Source organism: Triplophysa rosa, linkage group LG13 (assembly GCF_024868665.1).
Source record: "Triplophysa rosa linkage group LG13, Trosa_1v2, whole genome shotgun sequence".
In the NCBI taxonomy this organism is placed as follows: Eukaryota; Metazoa; Chordata; class Actinopteri; order Cypriniformes; family Nemacheilidae; genus Triplophysa; species Triplophysa rosa.
The window spans coordinates 477,848-496,884 of NC_079902.1; the positions used below are offsets into that span (position 1 = coordinate 477,848).

Consider the following 19,037-nt stretch of genomic DNA (forward strand, 5'->3'; position numbering starts at 1 on the left):
GGGGGGGGGGGGGGGGGGGGTTTGGGGGGTTTGTATCATTGCGTGCATGCGCGTTTATAATAAGTCCACGCCATGGGCCATATACGACGTAATGGGCGGGACATCTCAACAGTAGACCAATCACTAAAGACCGGCTCAGCTTGACCAGTAAGCGTTTCGAAAGGAGGGACTTCATAGAACCAGGAACTCAACAGCCTGTTTTCTGAGAATCCAGATGACGGAGTAAAACACAGGTGAAATATATCATATATAAAGCATTTTTTGAAAGTTGAAACATCTATTGTTTAGCACATCATAAACACAATAAAGCCTTTGAAAAACAGACAAAACAGAACCCCTTTAAAGGACACTTCCCAATTCAAGTCTGATTTCCGTGTGAGCATTGTACCCATGTAAACACATCATACACGATACATCGCTGTTAGTGAGGAGAGAGTCAATTACTCTGGTAAAAAAGAATTCATACATCTCAACCTTGTAACAAAACACACTCTGCATTTTAAAATATGTTTTTCATAATAGAATGATTTGTTGTGCATCAACATTTGTAATGTTTCTTCACCGACTGTGAAATATGGACTTAATTGTGTGCTTCAGCGAGGCTACGCGGCTCTGACGGTGGGAAGACTTGGCTTCTCTGTTTTATTGACTCTAATGAAAAGCTTTTAGTCAATAAAGGAGGAATATTGCTGGATTTAGGCTGACACACATCACAAAGCATCTCCAAGTACAAGTCTCGCCACGCAGTGTTGAGTATCGAGTCTTGGGCTCGAGTACTGTAGTGAAAAATGCTGTCCATTTCTATCAGCCCCAACAGAATTGACATGTAATGATGGAGTTAAAACTCACTGTGCTACATTCATCTGTTTGGGCCCCACCGTACGTGCTGGAATATTTAACAACTGATCGTGTTGGTGTTTGGCGTTGGGTTGTGTCTGTATCAATCACAGCTTAAAGAGTTCAGCGGTGTGGCCGCGGTCTATCACGGGCCACTGAAATCTCATTTCTCCACGGCCGCTGCAAATGGAAGATGATCAATGTGTTTTTTCATTCAGCGAGCCCCGTATTGACACGTGCAGTAGTTGTGTATGCGTGCGTTATGTAGATTAGTGTTTGCTATTGCACATCTGGTAATGGATTGCAGTCATTAGACTGAAGATGTTCTCGTGTTGCTCACAAACACCACACACAGCCATTACGGGAGTTGTTTATTCGAGGGCTTGCGTAAATTCATTAGAAGTGAGAAAACAATCTCACAGACTCGTGAAGGATGTTATATATAAATCCAAAGTGGATTTTTAAATGCATGCAGATTTTTCGCTTTTACTGTAACCCGAGGCGTGACAACACATTTACTGAGGGATCTGCGACAGCAATGCCAGAAATGCACTGAACATCTTTAAAGACCCCTTTTTTGCTATTTTGTTTATCATTAAAGCCTTTCTTTAATTTCTATATAAAAGGCAAGTTAAGTTTATTTAGAAGTGCGTGAGGCTACACGACATGCAAAAATATGAATATACAGTATTTTACATTTCTGTCATTGAATATAAAACAGATTATCAGACATTACACAGAACCAACACTGGCTGTAATATTGTCTCAGTGTTAGTTAATCAAGTGACAAATGACCCCCCCCCAAAAAAACTAAAGAGTTTAACTGGACGCACACACTTTGACCAAACATGTGAGAATGGTTTTCTCTGCCTTTAAAAGAGCATGTACAGTATGTGTGAGTACAGTATGTGGCATTTTATTTTGTTGTATTCTGCATTGCTTCATGTCCACGTCCATCAAAGAAGCTAAACAAAAGAAACCAAATACATTTCCATGCATTGGGTATGTTGCCTATGTCTTTCTGCACTATTCTGGACCATCTTTGAATGAACTATATCATATTCCAGCATTGATGATCAGTCTGGGCGGCTTGATGTGGATAAACGCGTTTGTGTTTCTACAGAGATGACTGCTGGTCTCTTCCACACATCATTTGCATCACTTTTCCAAAATTGCCAGTCACAAATTTCAAACGAAAGGAAAAATATATATTCTGACAGCCCTAGTTTATGTTATGGTAAAAACTGTGATCATACTTTTGAAGTTAATAAAGCAATAAGGCGTGTGAAGCAGTGGGTTACAGTGCATTTTATAACAGCTAAGGGCGTTGTGGCACGACGTGAAGCGGAGTCATTAAAACCCCCTCAGTTGTTATTAAATGCACTGTAACCCACTGCTTCACACGCCTTATTGCTTTTATAAAACGCTTATTACATATGCGTAGCAAGGTTTCATAAAATAAAGTAAATAAAAGGATATTCAGGCTGTGTAATGCGGTCAGCCGTTGTAAATCGGGGTATTTTATAACGGCTTAGAACTCGGCTCAACCAATCAGAATCAAGGACCTGTTGTTAAGATGTTTGTTAAGGATGTTTGTTAAGATGATACCTGGATGTCACTCACAATCTAATAGAGTAGTCTGACAATGGGGAATAATTCTCTTTAAAAAATGTAGCACTGCAGAAATACTGCAGAAGTATTTCTCAGAAGTTAGCAGGCAGTGTATACACAGTGTCACTCACTATTCCACACACAGTGAACTTGAGATGCACAGAGACAAATACAGTATGTGAAATGCAAAGCCCATAAGAGAGAGAATGCAAGTCAAACAGTGTCTCTGAGCGAGAGCGAGTCAGTGAAGCTCATAAATCAAGTGGCAGTGAGTGTGCTGAATCAGGGACATGAGGTAAGGTTGATTGTGCCTGCGAGAGACAATAAAGCCTGTAATCATCCGTCTCTGCTGCACAAGCCCCGCAATTATCTGCCCATACCTGACCATACACCACTTTACAAAGGCCAAAATCCATCTCACTTCTTCTCTACTACACACACACACACACACACACACACACACACACACACACACACGCACACACACGCACGCACACACACGCACACACACGCACACACACACACACACACACACACACTTTTATTTGTGTGCATGCACTGCAGAATTATATTTATGTATATTATTTATATATATATTTCTGATGCTGGACAGAAAGTAGAAAGATTCGTTTGATTTTAGGATGGTTGGTTAAATCACGGTCTTGTTCTGACTTGTGTTTAACAGTGAAAGTGACCTATTTGTGAGTCGTGAACACACGTTTAATAGTCCCGTGTCCCCCGCAGACGACGTCTAACCTCTGTCTGGTGAAGGGTTCCAGAGAAGAGGATCAAACGTGACTATACAGAAGAAATGAATGTTGTAGAGGTTGGCCAGACGGGAGCCCGGGAAACAACTGTAGGTCATCATCTCAGCTCAATGTATTATTCTGGTACATGACGAAGGAGATCTGAACTGACGGCTGATAATCGTCTCTTTTTTCAGTAAATATACTTGTTTAGATACTGTGGTTAACCCCGCAAAAGATAACAACTCCTGTTTGATGGAATCCATGGAGAGCAGTAAAACATGTCTCCACCAGGCTCCCTGTACAGCACACGTGTGTGTGTGTGTCATGTGATGTACGTGTGACGTGATGAAGTGCTTTAATAAAGCCTGTTAATCCTCTCTCGGGGTTGCAGTAATAAGGATTACATTTCACCGCTGTCTTTGAGGGAGAGATGCCGGCTGGTCATGAGGCTTAGCGTAAATCTGAGCGCTGAGGCTATAGTGTTTTAATGCTACATTATTATGCCGTTCGCCGTCTCACACGACACTACACAGGTGCCTGCTGTAATCGACAAGAATATTCCTAATGCTGTTGTGGATGATAATTGTAAATGCCAGCTGAGAATCAGTCTGTGTTATGTTGTGCAATGTCAATGTTTGCAATGTTTACGTGTAATTAACATACGGCCATAGAGAACATGAGAAGAGTTTAAAACAGTTCAACGTTTAATAGGGATGTAACAATATTATGGATATCGTGTTATCGCAATATTATATGGTGGTCACATGACTGTATGAAACGATAGGTCTTCCGGGCCCAACATAGAGAATGTCAGTAAAAATAATAGATGTTACCTTTGGCAAGGTCCATCTGGTGCAATGATTTTATTTGATAAAAGGGAATTTTAGGTCATTTGACCCATCTACTATAATTTACACCTCTAAGCAACAGTTATGATTAGAGGATAAAGAAAAGAGGATGCTTAAGGCACGTTTCCAAGTCATCATTTCTCATTTTAAATATTGACTTTATACTCAGGTATTATCATACAGTGAGATTTTGATATTGTTACATCCCTAATATTTAATGATTATATTACATACTATTGTATATAAGTGCAGACAAAATGAAAATATTGTAATTATCATTTACACAGTCCTCATTGTAAAATGTGGTAACGGCTGAAAGATCTATTTCTACTGCATTAAAGTATTTGATTCACATTGACATTAGTCTAGGGTTAAAGTTTTGTTCTTGTAATATGATGCACAATTTTTCCGTGGCAAAACATTGTTTTCAGTGTCCTGTGCTTTACACCGAGTCTGCTAAAAGGCTGTGGCGTAAAATCGCTCTTTTCGGCATTATCTGTCAGTGCATGGAGAAGCTTCTCAGCCACTTAGAGGAATTGACCTTTAAAGCAGAAGTGAAAGAAAGAATCCAGGTGGATTCAGAAGGACACATTGAGACACGAGCGGGAAGAGTCTCCTCCAGCCATTCCGTGCCAGATTTCTGCGTCTCATCTAATTAGGAATAAACTTTTGGGCAAAAGAGCCATTGTGAACTCAAGCGCAGGACGCTAGCGGGCTCGAGCCAAACCCGAAATGCCACAGCCTGCAGCTTGAGTTCCTCATCGAGACGCTTTGACTCGTGGCAGATTTCCTCAACAGAAAGCACTTGAGTTTTATTAATTGCTCAGTCAGTTCCGTCTGATCTGAGCGACTGCATGGAAATGAATGGTTAAACAGAACTGCAGTGCGGCAGAGAAATGACTGCGCAGATGTTGTAACAGAGAAGTTATCTTCACTAGAAGAATTACCGTCCAGATGTCTCCAGGGTCAAATGGAGATTGTGACCTCTCTATGATTAGTAAACACAAACCGTGGCCGGGGAACAGGTGCGCTCGGGGAAAGAGGGCGATGAGGCATCGCCGCTGTTACGGGACTGAATTTTAATTGGGTAACAAAGACCCTTCAGGATGGCATTATTTTACTGCTGCACCTTCTTTTACTGCCACTCCATTTACCTAATGATATATTTTATGATACGGACATTCACCGTATAGTGCACGTTTCGAAACACCTGTAGTCGTTCAACATCAATATCTCCGTGCAGTCGGTGGATTAGCACAGTAAGGTGAGCGAGCGGTTTATTAAGTGAAGTATTTTAGGGCCCCAAATTTTTCTGTGCCATTCAGATCTGGGGCACACGACACAGGTTCTAAATTCATCACATATCCAGAGATTTCTGGACCTTTGCACCAGCACTTCAGGCGCTCTATCTCGACCCAAATGGGGCGTCCTCCATCCGCCTCGCTGCTTATGCGCTATAAACCCGGCAAAAACATCACAGCTCAACCAGACGGCATTACTGAGACCACTTACCTCTGTCTGTGTCGTACAGGTACACGAACTTGTCCCACTTGTAGTGAGACAGGAGACTGAGGACGGCACCCCTCAGCGGCGGCCGCATCTGAATGACGAACTGCACGTCTGAGTCGATGGGGTAACTGGGCGTGACGAAGGAGGTGTGGAGGGCGCCGCAGAAGGAGGTCAGTGTGTTCATGGACTTCTTATCGTAGAAGCCGAAGATGGCATACACGCCTCTGGAGAACTGCGAACAAACTGTACACAGAGCGAGAGGAGGGAGCAGGCATTAGTTCCTTCATCAAAACACCATCGACTCAACCGATAAGAGGTGTCCTAACCAAACTGACATTTTCTGTGACGGGGAAAACAACGACATCATTTGTTGTCAAGATAAGCAGTCGTGCAAAATAGAGTGGGATGGTGTTGTCATGTGGGTAATGGAAATAAAGAAGAAATCGGTTTCAACGTGTACATTTGTTTTGACTGCGCTCATGTGAGTGGAGATATAATTGCGTGTCGAGAACTCAACAACACACGCTCGCCTTAAAGAAAATACACAACTTCTCGCCTGATTAGCCATTCTGTGTTCTCCCAAAACACTTGAAGCAAATGAAACGTAATTATACAAATCACATTCTTTCAATGAATGACTTGGGCTCATCTGCGTTATTTACTGTCGCCAAGGGCTAGTTTTGTGGATGGAACAACAACAAAAAAGAAAGGCATGTTTCTTGTTCATTTTATACACTCAACTAATGATCAAATTTGATCAAAATTTCCATCGAGCGATAGTCAGGATTATGCCACATACAGTAGGTTCCTCATTCAGACATCAAGATCTAACGTGTTTCTGCAGTACACCGTAGATGTTACAGATGCACTCATTCACATAGCTTCAGTGAAGGGTTTGTTGCTCCTCACTTTATTCCTCGGTCTAGGCTGTCTCACTTCTATCAGTTCTTCTGGACTTATTAGGACAAACTCAAACTGCTCACGTCAATTATGTCATCTCTTTACACTGCAACTAAACCCTGTTGTTCTGTCGGCCTGTCTACTGCATCCATCTGGATGTTCCCCAAGGCATTTGCGTTTCTGGTCCGCCTCTCTATTTACAATGTGTCTCACCGTTTCACTCGGAGCACAAACTGTACGAATATAGTGCGGGTCTTTCTTATCTTAAAGGAATAGTTCACCTTCAACATGAAAATGACCCCGCGTCATTTTAAACCTGTGTGGTTTTCTTTCTTCTGCAAAACACTAAAGAAGATATTGTGAAAAATGTTGGTAACCAAAAGCCGTTGGTCCCCATTGCCTTCTATTGTATGGACACAATACCAATGCAAGTCACCGATTGTTTTCTGTTACCGACATTCTTCAAAATATCTTCTTTTGTGTTCGGCAGAAGAAAGTAAGTCATAGAAGGCGTGTAAATAATGACAGAAGGTTTTTTGAAATGTGTGGTGGAGAATTACTGTAGGTGTTCCCTCCTCAGCTTGCTTCATTCACTGGCATAAGACTGGAACTAAGTTTAGCGCTGGAATCGGTAAAAAGCCTGTTGTCAAGTTTTCCAGCTCTTAGCATCACGTGGAGATCGGAGCCTGTCACGTCACATTTGAGTCTGTGTTTACTCTGGTGAGCGCCGGGCACACCACCGGCTCGTCGCAGCTCAGGGAGCAAGAACGTCACCGAATCCCTCGTCAACCCCTCCATCTTTACCCCTCACCCCCCTCAAACGACCGCAGGTCTCATTACAGATCAGAGCCGTCAGAAAATGGTTCTTCTAATCAGGACGCATTCATGCCTTCTCCATGCCTGACTGCTTCAAATGACCAAGAGGGCACCGGTGTTGAAATGATAAGAATCATTAGGAAAGACTCGTCCCCAACGGCTCATTTCAGCCTGAGATAACGTGATGGCAGTGTCATGCCCTTGAAGCCGTCTTTCACCACCGCCACCATCATGGCCCACAGACCTGGAGCACATCGCTGTAAATGTCAGAGTGGATCATCCGCCGTTCTGTACTCGCTGTCCTCTTTTCTCTCTTCTCGTTCTAGCGCATTTCCACCCACCGCTTCGACTCCACCCCCTCAAACACACACAACACACTCGGAGGAAGATGCTCCTCTGGGCCTTTGAGCAAGTAATTGTCTCTGCTCTTGCGAGGAGACATGTGAAGTCCTTCAAACACTTGTTTTGAAATGTCAGCTGAAAACAGGAATCCTCTCGCCCTAGTGATGCACGCCATCTGAATGTGCGTCTGTGAAAGACGAGCGCTTTCATAATCCACCTCCTCTTCGTATGCACACTGCGCTGGAAGTGAAGTAGAAAAACCCCTAGATATATACACGAGGCATGCATGTTGAGATCCTACGTCAGGAACACAAACATTACATTACATCATTGCCGACTACACCCACTTTTCACTTTTCAGTACCTCTAAATAAAAATGGAAACCACAACTCCTTAAACAGGAATTGCAAGCACAAAATACATCAAAACACATTGTGTGTTCACTAAGCGCATCACTGCATTCTGGGATCATCTCCGTTTAAATTTGGCCTTGTATAATTGGCATATAATTACATGGGGAGTGTGACCGTGATAAAGTCGTCATTCTTGTTTCTCTGGCCGGTGGTCATCATGACTCATGACTCACCACAACAATACACAGACACATACCACCTTACACGCGGCTATACATCTGGATCATTACAATGACTCTTTATTACAACCACTTAATGGTTTTCATAGTGAGCTGATGATATTTTATATCTCTCAAATAAGGAATTCTACATTTTCAATTAATGTGACTTGTTATGTTTATTATGTATTTTTTGAAACTGAATAACCGTAACCGACCATCTAGTCAATACAATTACGGTGTGTCGATATTTCTAGTGCAAAACTCAAGCTACACAGACTGGCATCTACAAACGTCACCGGTGCACGATTTAAATGAAGGTGACCATCACACACCATAATGTTCACTGGTCAGTGTGTTACTCGGATCTGTACCGTCCTGAACATAATGTGCTTTCCAAAATCTAAGGGTGACAATGGATGATATCATATTTTCCACAGTATGAGTTTGTTCTAAAGAGAATTACTGTATGTTAGTCAGAGTCTGGAAAAGCTTCACACATGAATCTGTACCTGTCCCTTTGATTCGTCTCTTGAGTAGCATGTCTTTGTAATCATTATAACTATCTTGATATATTCAGCTTTTGTGTGTGTGAGAGAGAATATTGTACCCCAATATTACTAATATAGCACTATCATGGTGTCTTAAATGCAAAATTGTTAAAAGGCAACAGTAACAGTCAAACACACACACACTTTTTCAGTCAGGGTTTATATTCAGAACGAGCAGAAATAATGAAAAGTTCATCACGTGAGATGTTTTCAACCTCCAGACATAGACTGCAATAGACTGCAAAGTGACAAGTTAAAAAATTTGGAACATGAAAACCGCTGGGCAGTTGAATGGCCTGGCTTTAAAATGGTGACCAAGACTGACCAAACAAACAACACTCTTAAACACGTCTTTTATGTTGAAATGTTAGCAATCATTTCATGTGTGGTGTTATGATGATAAATTATTTAAATTTTTATTCGTTTTTTACTCACATTTAACCTACATGCTATTTTCAATCAAATATGAGGGGAAAACGTAACATTTTGTTATACAGTATTTTATTTGTAGAAACCACAAGCTCTTGATTCTCATAGATCATGGGTCGGAAACCTTTTTCAAACACTTTTACAGTTTTGGTTAATTCAGTTTTGCAAAAGAGCCATTGCAACAAAGGAAACATCTGGGGATCCAAAAATGATTTCCATTACTTATAAACAACTTACAGGTTTACATTAGGCCTCCATTCAATTCAACTTCATTATAACATATACTGTAACAATTAAAATGTGCACATTCCTACAGAACTGATACTCACAAAATACTGCGTATTCTGCGTCTTCTGACTTTGCAATAGGTACGTTCGACTTTTTGAAACGCTGCAAACCGATCGGTGAATGTCTGACATCAGAGTACCGCGAGAAGAGTTTCAAAAGGACACGGAGCTCTGCTCTCGTGGCACTTTGATGCCATACGTCGACCGGTTTGCGCAACACCTAATGATAGAGACATAACTAGCATCTTGCTAATCGCTTTGTAGTTCGGTTCGTACATGGTAAAGACTCTTACACACCGGTATTGAAGCTCCTCTGTCAACATTGACAGCTGTATGTATGGACTTCATATGCAATCTCACATGGATATGAGGAGCTAAGCACAGAGCATCCATACTGACGCATTGCAGTTTGTTTCCATCTGCTCACCGGATACTTTGCTGCATGGTGTGTTTTTGAAACTTTGTACATGTGATTATAGTGAGGCAACGAGTTCTGCATCATACGCCACAGAGAGCCGTAACTTTCAATAAAAGCATGATGCCCGCTCTTCAAAATTCCTCGCCCTCTGGGTGGCTTCATCTGGGCTGCCTGTGGGTGCGAGAGGTTACCATAGAAACGTTGTTTGCCGTTGATTAGTGTCGTGACGTTTGCGCATAGCACTGCATGCGTGTATTTGCCAAGACAACCTGAAATATTCATATACTGTATATTATGATGATGTTTTTAACATCTGGCACCTGGCGAGCCACATGATTTTTTGAAAAGAGCCACATGGTTTCCCGACCACTGCATAGATGTTTAAAATTCTTTAAAAAACCTCACACCATTCAAGCTCTAGCTTCAGAAGACACGAGAAAAGAGCACATGAAAATGACTGAGAACTACTGTTCGTTTTCATCTATTTATGTTATTATCATGTAAATGTATTTTCTTGCTGGCTATTTTCAAAACTCACTTTTTAAAAAAACAATCAGGACACTTTTCAGAAGATTTCCAAGTTCATGTGAGGTCAACGGAAGGGTTATGAAGCAGAAGCATACAGTCAGCTTAAGTCTCATAGTGAGGTCAAATAAATCAAATATAGAAATAATTAAATAGAATCTACTGTCAACCATCTATTGTTTTAATTTAAATAGTTTCACCTTAAAACCTGTACCAAAATATTTTGCGTGAACTTCAAAATCTGAACAATAAACGGAATGTTTCCAAACACAGTTCTGTCCTGCATGGAGCAGTCCCTTTATGAACAGCTGACTGGCACTTACTTGCACTTGTCACTAGAAGAAATGATTTTAATATCAAAACTTCACACATAACCTTCAACAGTTCTCAGAAATAAAGTGGTGTTGACACAGAAAAACACACGAACCCAACCAAATACAGACTGAGGACATGCAGTTAATTCACTTGAACACTGTGAGTTTTCACTGACAGAATATCTTTGCAGAGCAAATGTGTTACGGTCGCAACAATCCCCTTATACTTATTTTTTTGTCCCCCGAGGGGGTTTACGAGTGGGGTTGATGCATGTACAGCTTATGATATTCTGTAATTGGATTTCCAGAAAGCTGTTTACAAAGTCTCCCACAACTGCCTAATCCCCAATCAGCTCTGAGCGGGAGAATATAGCTGGAGTCGTGCCATTCTACAATCCAATGGACTCTGGACTTTTTACAGGCTAATCTGAAGAAAGCGCTGGCCAAACATCTTATTGTGTTACCTAACCTGTATCCAGAAGATTTGTTTTGGTTAATGTGTCCAGTTATAGCACCCTGAATGAAACTGCTTTTCTTCCACCCTACCTGATCGTGAACCCGCTCTGATGACTCCGTGTGAGTGCTGGTGGAACGCCTGTAGTGACGTGATCACTCATATTTGAGTGACACCACCACCGTCTCCTTAACACAACACAATTAAAACCAAAACCCATTCTATTTGAGCTGTATTAAAGCAGCACTGAATCTTGATTTTGTGACACGACAGCAGAAAGAGAAACTGTAACCATGCCAACTGGCCCAGAACAGCATGATTTTACATGGAGAAAGTGGGCTGTGGAGCTGGATCATGATGATGATGGAGACGCTGTTGTTTTAGCACTGCACAGTATTAATATTATTACCGTTAATGCTATTTTGATATATACTCTGGTATTTAACCCTTTCACACACAGTTAAAAAAGCCAATATGCGTACAAAAGTTCCATTTTTCATGCTTGAGAAACATTCAGTATTAATCGAAATGTTTCGTTTCGAAATAGAGCCGTGGGAAGCCTTTCCTTTCCAATCGGAGGATGACTAAAACCATTGAATAAAACCATTCATACTTGTCAGATTTTGAAGTAGTGTCGCAGGGTAAAACTTTAAGGCGATTTCAGTGGAACACAGCAAAGTAAAGACCTTGGACTGAGTGTTTCTAGCAGCTGACCTCATGATAACCGCCCCCGTGGCAGAAGCTGGAGTGGGCAGCGAGCTCAGGAGAAGCAGTCAAGGAGGCCATTTGCAAATCGTCTCTTCCTCAGGGGTTTACAAGAGAAGCCATTTACAAAAGGACTGTGGGTGGCGTGCGTTTTAACTGGCTTTCATGTAATGCCCAATGAGAAAATGTCAGTCCGCTCTTCTTGTCGAAAGCACTCTCTCTCTCTTTACTTTTATTTCAGCCGCTCCACATTCGTAAAGTTGGCTCACTTGCTTCACCCACGTATCTACCCATCACGGCCTCCTCTGCGGCAGTGACGCTCACCTACGAGCCGCTGACCGGCCGCACTAATGTGGCCCACATCATTCCAGGCAACGTTCAAACGGTACATCGGAATTCATGACATGTGGTGCCCAATAAAAACCCCAATCCCGGCCCGAAAGGGATTTGCATTGTTTGCTTGATTACAGGCACGAATTTAAAGCAAGTCTCCCAATGCGCTCTCTCTTTCAGCCGTCTGCTTCTGTCCAGAATAACTAAACAAGCCACGGGTGGGAGGCAGGAGGGCTCTTTAACCTTGATGCTATCATTTAAAAAATGCCTTTGCCTCTCTCTCAAGCCCACTTTCAGTCTATAAGAATAAGCAGTCCACTTTTCCATCTCATCTTTCAGGAGTCCTTGCTGAGGTTGTAACGCTAGAGCAAAGAGGGACTCCCGGCCTGCTTCATTACAGACTGAGCTTCACAATCCCTTTATTTCGGAGCTTGGGAGTTTGAATATATCTCTGCATTTCTTATGTCTCGCCTGCAGCAGCCCACAGATGTGTCGTCTTGAAGTGGCTCAGTGAGATGAAGTAAAAAGTACTCAAAGACCATGAAAGAAACTCCACGTGGGCTGCGTGTCAATCGTATGCTTCTGCCAAGCACTAAAAGTATGTGTTTTGATCTTGACACATTTTCAGTATGTGGTTGGATGTAAACACATTGGGATTCTGGTCTTGGGTCAATACCTTTCTAATTGGGTCAATACCTAATTGGGTCAATACCTAATTGGGTCAATACCTTATTCTAAGCCGCTTTTCCTTAACCACTATCACAACCTAACTCTTAACCCAGAGTGAAACACTTGCTGGATAAACAAGCTCCTAAAGCTTCCATTGATGCTTAACCTAACCCTGCAGTTTCTGATTCTGGTTTTCATGACCAACATGTCATCAGATTGCATCTACAGTATATACCACAGATCACTTTGATGCGAACGTTTTGTGTTTCAATCTTGCTTATTACCTATAAAGCCCTACATGGTTTAGCTCCTCAGTACTTGAATGAACTCCTCTTGTATTACAGTCCTTCACGTGCATTACGCTCTCAGGCATCCTGTCAGTTGGTAATACCTAGAATTTCTAAATCAAGTGCAGGTGGTAGATCCTTTTCCTATCTAGCGCCTAAACTTTGGAATAGTCTTCCCTGCACTGTCCGGGAGGCAGACACACTCTGTCAGTTTAAATCTAGACTAAAGACGCATCTTTTTAATCTTGCATACACTACTCTTCCATAATATAAATCTTCTGAGGGTTTAGGCTGCATTAGTTAGATCAACCGGAACCAAAAACACAACTGATGTACTTGTTGCATCAAAGAGTACAGAACAGTACTCTACTCTCAGCCAGTCTTGTCTCATTGTTCCAAGGTTACCACAGCGAGCAGGATGCAGTTCATGGCCTGACCTGATGGTAGAGCGGAGAATGGGAAGTGGGGACCTGACAAGAGCTGAGATGATAGAGCTGGATAAAGAAGGACGCGGTCTCTTGACATGTCTTCACCACAAAACTTCAAATGCTATTAGATTATTAATGATAATCTTAAACTATAATTGACCTTATTAGTAAGTTTATTTATTTTATTTAGCCTTGTTCTGCAAGCACTGCGGAGCTTGTGCAGAGGCAGCAGCTTTTGCCAGAGGGGAACTGGAATCCCCTGCTTGGGCCTGGGTTCTCCTGAGTTTTTTTTCTCTCGATTAGAGTTTTGGGTTCCTCGCCACTGTTTGCATACTGTTTTGCATCTGCCTGACCGGGGGGGCTGCTTTAGAATTTGAAAGTTTTACTTAATTAATATTGCATATAGGAATTTATAGTCTGTTATATTTGACCTGTGCTTCTCTCTCCTTTATCCTAAATGTGTGCTCTCACTGTGCCTGTTCGTGTGTGTGTGTGTGTGTGTGTGTGCGCGTCCATGTGTGTGTCTATGTCTATGTGTGTTAGTACGTGTGCATATTGTGTGTGTGGAGTGTTTTGTATGTGGGTGTGTCTGTCTTCTGTGTTTTCACCTTTTTCTTGTTTTTGCAGGTACAACTTTAATTGTTTTGCTTATAGTCAATATGTCTCATGTACAGCTGCTTTGTAACAATGGAAATTGTAAAAAGCGCTATATAAATAAAGTTGAGTTGAGTCAATGAAAGCAGTATTTGCATCTCAATAAATTCCTGACCTGTGTTATGTACACTGGTTATTTTCAAACCATGGTTGAGTCAAAACGGGATGAACCCAATCAGAAAATGCTGATACTGATTGGGTACAACTGCCCATGCTTTTACCCAAGAATGGGCAGTTAGGTTCATCCCTTTTTGAGCCAACCATGGGTTGAAAATAACCCAGCCTATTTTGTTTTTGAGGGTACATATTTAGTCTGCATTGTTCGGTGATGGAGCCTTGCAGCCACACATCCTTTGGCAGCCTTAAGATTCTTTTGAATAAAAGCCAATACAAAACTATTTGTACATTTTTACTGCAACATTAGCCTAAAAAGCATTAAGAGACTTCACACCATATACAATTTTCTCCATGATCTATGTGATATGGAACACATCATCCTAATGCCTAATACTATACAGTACAGACACATAGTAGGGATGTGGTCAGACAGACTCATCACAGTCACCGGCCTTCATTATCAGCATCCAGCCCCATATTTGGCTTCCATATCCAGCACATCGTGTGATACCAGTGGGCTGTGACAAAAAGCAAAGAGAAGACAGTAATAGAGATAGAGGAGGCGGTGTGTTCACCAACGAGAGATCCAGCCATTCCCCATGGGGCCGCACTTGAGTTAAAACAGAGCCAGGGTCAGGGCCACAAAGCCAAAGCACAGGTGACGGAAGCGACAGGCACTGGAATGCTGAGACGGCCAGAGCTACCAACACAATGGAAAGGACCGCAAGTCTGTGCTGCTTATTTTGCACAGCCAAGCTCCCTGCAGGTCACCCGCGCCAGCAGAACAACTACAATAGCATGATTAGGAGCCATTGTCCCCTTTCACAGACCTTAAAATGGGGCTTCACTTCTGACAGATCACATTTTTCTCCATTCTTTTGCTTTTCCATTCTTCAAAAAGAGGACACAGAACATCTGAGCCATGCACACCATCAGGGGGTTCAAGCATCGAATCGCTCCAGATTGTTTTTTCAATCTGTAGCTGGACGGGATTAGAGATCATCACTGCCTGGGGTGAACATTCTGATCCACGTAACAAGAAAACAATCCAGCTGGGGGACTTGGGCGACAACGGCTGGAGCCCACACAAAGAAATAAAAAAATCCAGCATAAACCAGCACGAATCCCAGACTGGTTCACCAGCATCCCTCCACAACATACAGCACTGCTGGCATTTCAGAGTGACTTAATATTTCATTGCCTGTCAGACAAACAGGCGTGGACCCACAATGAGAAGTACTGCAGATTCCACCCACAGCCGATGCGGGAAACTGCGAGAGAAACCGCTCGCATTAACTCTGAGGAACAGTGGACGAACATGTGCATGAGAGAGAGAGAGAGAGAGCAGACATCATGATGCAGGCTTGGGTGGGGTCAACACAATGCTGCTGTAAACAACGCATGCACATGAACAAAGAGTGCATGTCATTACATCATCATGACTGCTTGAAGTGAAATGATTTGTCACTGTGAAGGGTGCAGGGCATTACTGCCTCGTTCTGAATGTGCACTGCTGAAACACCAACATTTATTTTATTGTTTAGACTGTTGCTCACTGTTGTTCTATCAAATAGATCCATGTGACAAACAAACATGAGTACATGAATATGAATAATAATATTGCTCACTGTGCATCCATGAGAGCTAATGAGCGTTAAACAATTTTAGGTAAAATCTTGAATGACCTTTGAGTTTTAAAGTGAATCTTGAGGAAAGGACTGCTCCTGAACGTTTGCTCCTGATTCCCTTGATGACATTTATTTCAAGCTCCCAACATTTGGTATCACTTTGCTACAGCGTTGTTCAAGAGTGCAGAATGCCCATCTTAATTCTCTATTTTTCTCAAGCATAAACTCACACCACCACAGCATGGATCTGTCATGGATTCAACTGACAAACACCAAACCACGGTGTCAGCCTTAAGACTTCTCCATTTTCTTTAACCGCCACTGCGGAATCAATAGAAATTGTATCAAAATTGCAACTTACAACTTGGGTTGTGGCTTCCACAATAGTGCAACTGTCGATAAAAAGCTCGAACATCAGAAATGCTGGATGTTCTTGATGTTTGCAGTAGAGCTGCATGTTTTTTCTGTGAAAGCAGTCTTTAGCTGGTGAATCTTGATCAATTCCAATTCGACACTCTAGTCAAAGATCAATCATAAAAGATGATACTTTACACAGGAATAACAGTAGTTGGTCAAGCCCTGCAATGAGTCAAACTAATGCTGGGAACACCCATTAAACTAAAGAAGAATTACAGCGCAATTTTTAAAGGTACTCCAATGGTAGACGCTAACAGCTCTGAAGGATAAAATATACATGTTCTGTTTCATTTGTAGCTAGCTGATGGACAACATTCTATGCATGGCTCATGAATTATTGTTACGTATAATCATATGAAATATTAAACACAATTCTCTATATTCACAGGTGTTGGCGTGTGTGCTAATTTTTGTGCACTTGAGCAGATAATATCCCTGGGAAGCTGGAAGGTTTATGTGGTTAAGCTAGACCAAATGTTCACTTTCCCCCACATGATGTCATCTTCTCTGCAGGGCAATGCTTTAAAGGCTCTGTGCCGATCGGCTGCTCAATCCACGGATCTTCATTAATCTTGACCGGGTCTGCAGACGTATGTGTGTTCTCTGCTCTGAGGCTGCCGAAATCCTGCCAAAATCTGCTTCTGTAATAAACTGAAGCGGGAACATTCTGAAAGCCTGCATGTGCACTCCATTCACACAGAACTTTTCAGAGCAGATTATAGAAAAATATGCACACTGATCAGTGTTATTCCCTCAGAAGTGCTCTGACCTTCAGAAGCACAATACAGCACTTAACACACTGTTGAGAAGCAAAAACACAGAGCCAGAAAAAGACCTATTGCTGACTCTCTCATGTTTGTTTTTTTCTGTATTAATTGCCATCGTCAAAACCACGGGTTAACTGTAGCCTTAAATTCATGGTTAATGGTTTCATGATACTGATATTGTGAAAGAGCATCTCAGAACTAATTAACATTTAAAAAAAAAAGAAACATTTGCTTTTAGAAGAAAAACAGAGTGGACCAAACATGTTTTGTTTTGACAGAACATTCTGGTGTTTTTCCTCCATGCATTGTCACGGTGAAAATAAAAGCATTTTTCGTCTGCAGCTGTGTCGCTTTAGTGATAAACAGTCCATAATAACAAGTCTTTTTCATTTGTGCGATTGTGCACACCAGGTTTGCCATAACCCATCTGCAGTTTTGCACGGCAGATAAGTGCTTTCGAAGCGTGAATGAGATTTTATGAGTGTGTGTGAGAATATTTACCCTTTATCCCTGTTTCCCCCGTCTGTTTACCAGTTATTTTTATGGTCAGCTGTGCGCTCCTGTCGTATCGTCATACTGATATCATCGTCAATAACAACAAAAACAAGATCTGCCGTCTGTTGATGTTCAATCTCAAAGTGATTTAGAGGAAAGACAAACCTTGAAACATGGTCCCGCTAAAAACAACGGGCATGGCTTGGCACTAGACGAGCAGCATCATTGACGTGTTGTAAAATGTTCACAATACTCAAAGCCGCACCTCCGCTGGAGCTAGTGCAACGCCTCAAACAGCCACAGAGTTGAAAGCTGTTGTAATATCAAACATCTGTGAGTCATATCGGGATAAATAAGACACAGTTACCACACTTGCTTTGATATTGTTATTAAAAATTCATTCTGTTTTATTTGCCTTCAAGTGAGTGGAGTGTTTGTTGGGCCCTCTCTTCCCAAAGCCAACTCTCCTGAGCTCAATTCTTGGGACGAGTCGTGCCAGTGGGTTTTCTAAAGTTCTTCGACAATTCAAGCCTTAATTTAACTCTGCCCACTGCTTCCGCACCCTACAGAATGATGTCACTCTTCTCAGTGGCTGAGGACTCAAGGACACTCGTTCAGGACCAATGACAGCAGCAACACAAACATTTCAAAAACATATTGGTGAAGTTAGGTACTGCTCTGTGTCTTTCACTGACAAGAATCCCACAGGAGTGCTTCAGAGCTTGTGACTGCCCGACTACATTACTTCTGCTATGAATTTATATCCTACACTGCATGCAATTCAAAGACTGACCAACAACCTCTGTTAACCGCTTGTTAATGTTTCAGGGTCAACACACTGCTCTGCAGGGTGCCAACATAATGGGTCATGTTTGTCTTCTTAAAATGATGTCTCCAACTGAACTCTCTTTTTGTTATGGCCAGCAGCCATGTCACCCTGTAGCCAAAGTCTGGTTGCCCACTGAAGCTAAGCAGGGTTGAGCCTGGTCAGTACCTGGTTGGGAGACCTGCTGGGAAAAACTAGGTTGCTGCTGGGAAAGATGTTAGTGAGACCAGCAGGGGTTGCTCATCCTGTGGTCTGTGTGGGTCCTAATGTCCCAATATAGTGACGGGGACACAAGACTGTAAAAAACACCGTCCTTCGGATGAGACGTTAAACCGAGGTCCTGACTCTCTGTGGTCATTAAAAATCGTGGCATCTTGGCCAAATTCGTCAAATCATCTCCATATGTACTAACTGTAGGGGTGTGACGAGATCTCGTGGCACGAGATCCGATGTGTCTCGTGAGAACACATTATCCTCAAGCAATTGGCATGATGGAGTTACCATACTAGATATATGCTCCCTAAATTTAACCTGTGCGACCTCAAAATAT

General features: G+C 42.1%; 1 protein-coding gene across 7 annotated transcripts in view; it reads right to left on the reverse strand.

Annotated features, from left to right (window-relative positions):
• gria3b (glutamate receptor, ionotropic, AMPA 3b) overlaps window positions 1-19,037 on the reverse strand; it is an 83,278-nt gene that overhangs the window by 50,287 nt on the left and 13,954 nt on the right. For all 7 annotated transcript variants that reach the window (XR_008964111.1, XM_057348820.1, XM_057348819.1 and 4 more), the window contains exon 3: window positions 5,558-5,797. Coding sequence is in view for 6 of the 7 variants with exons in the window: in XM_057348820.1 (XP_057204803.1) it covers window positions 5,558-5,797 (240 nt within the window). In the remaining variant the exon portion in view is untranslated. The remainder of the gene's footprint in view (window positions 1-5,557; window positions 5,798-19,037) is intronic.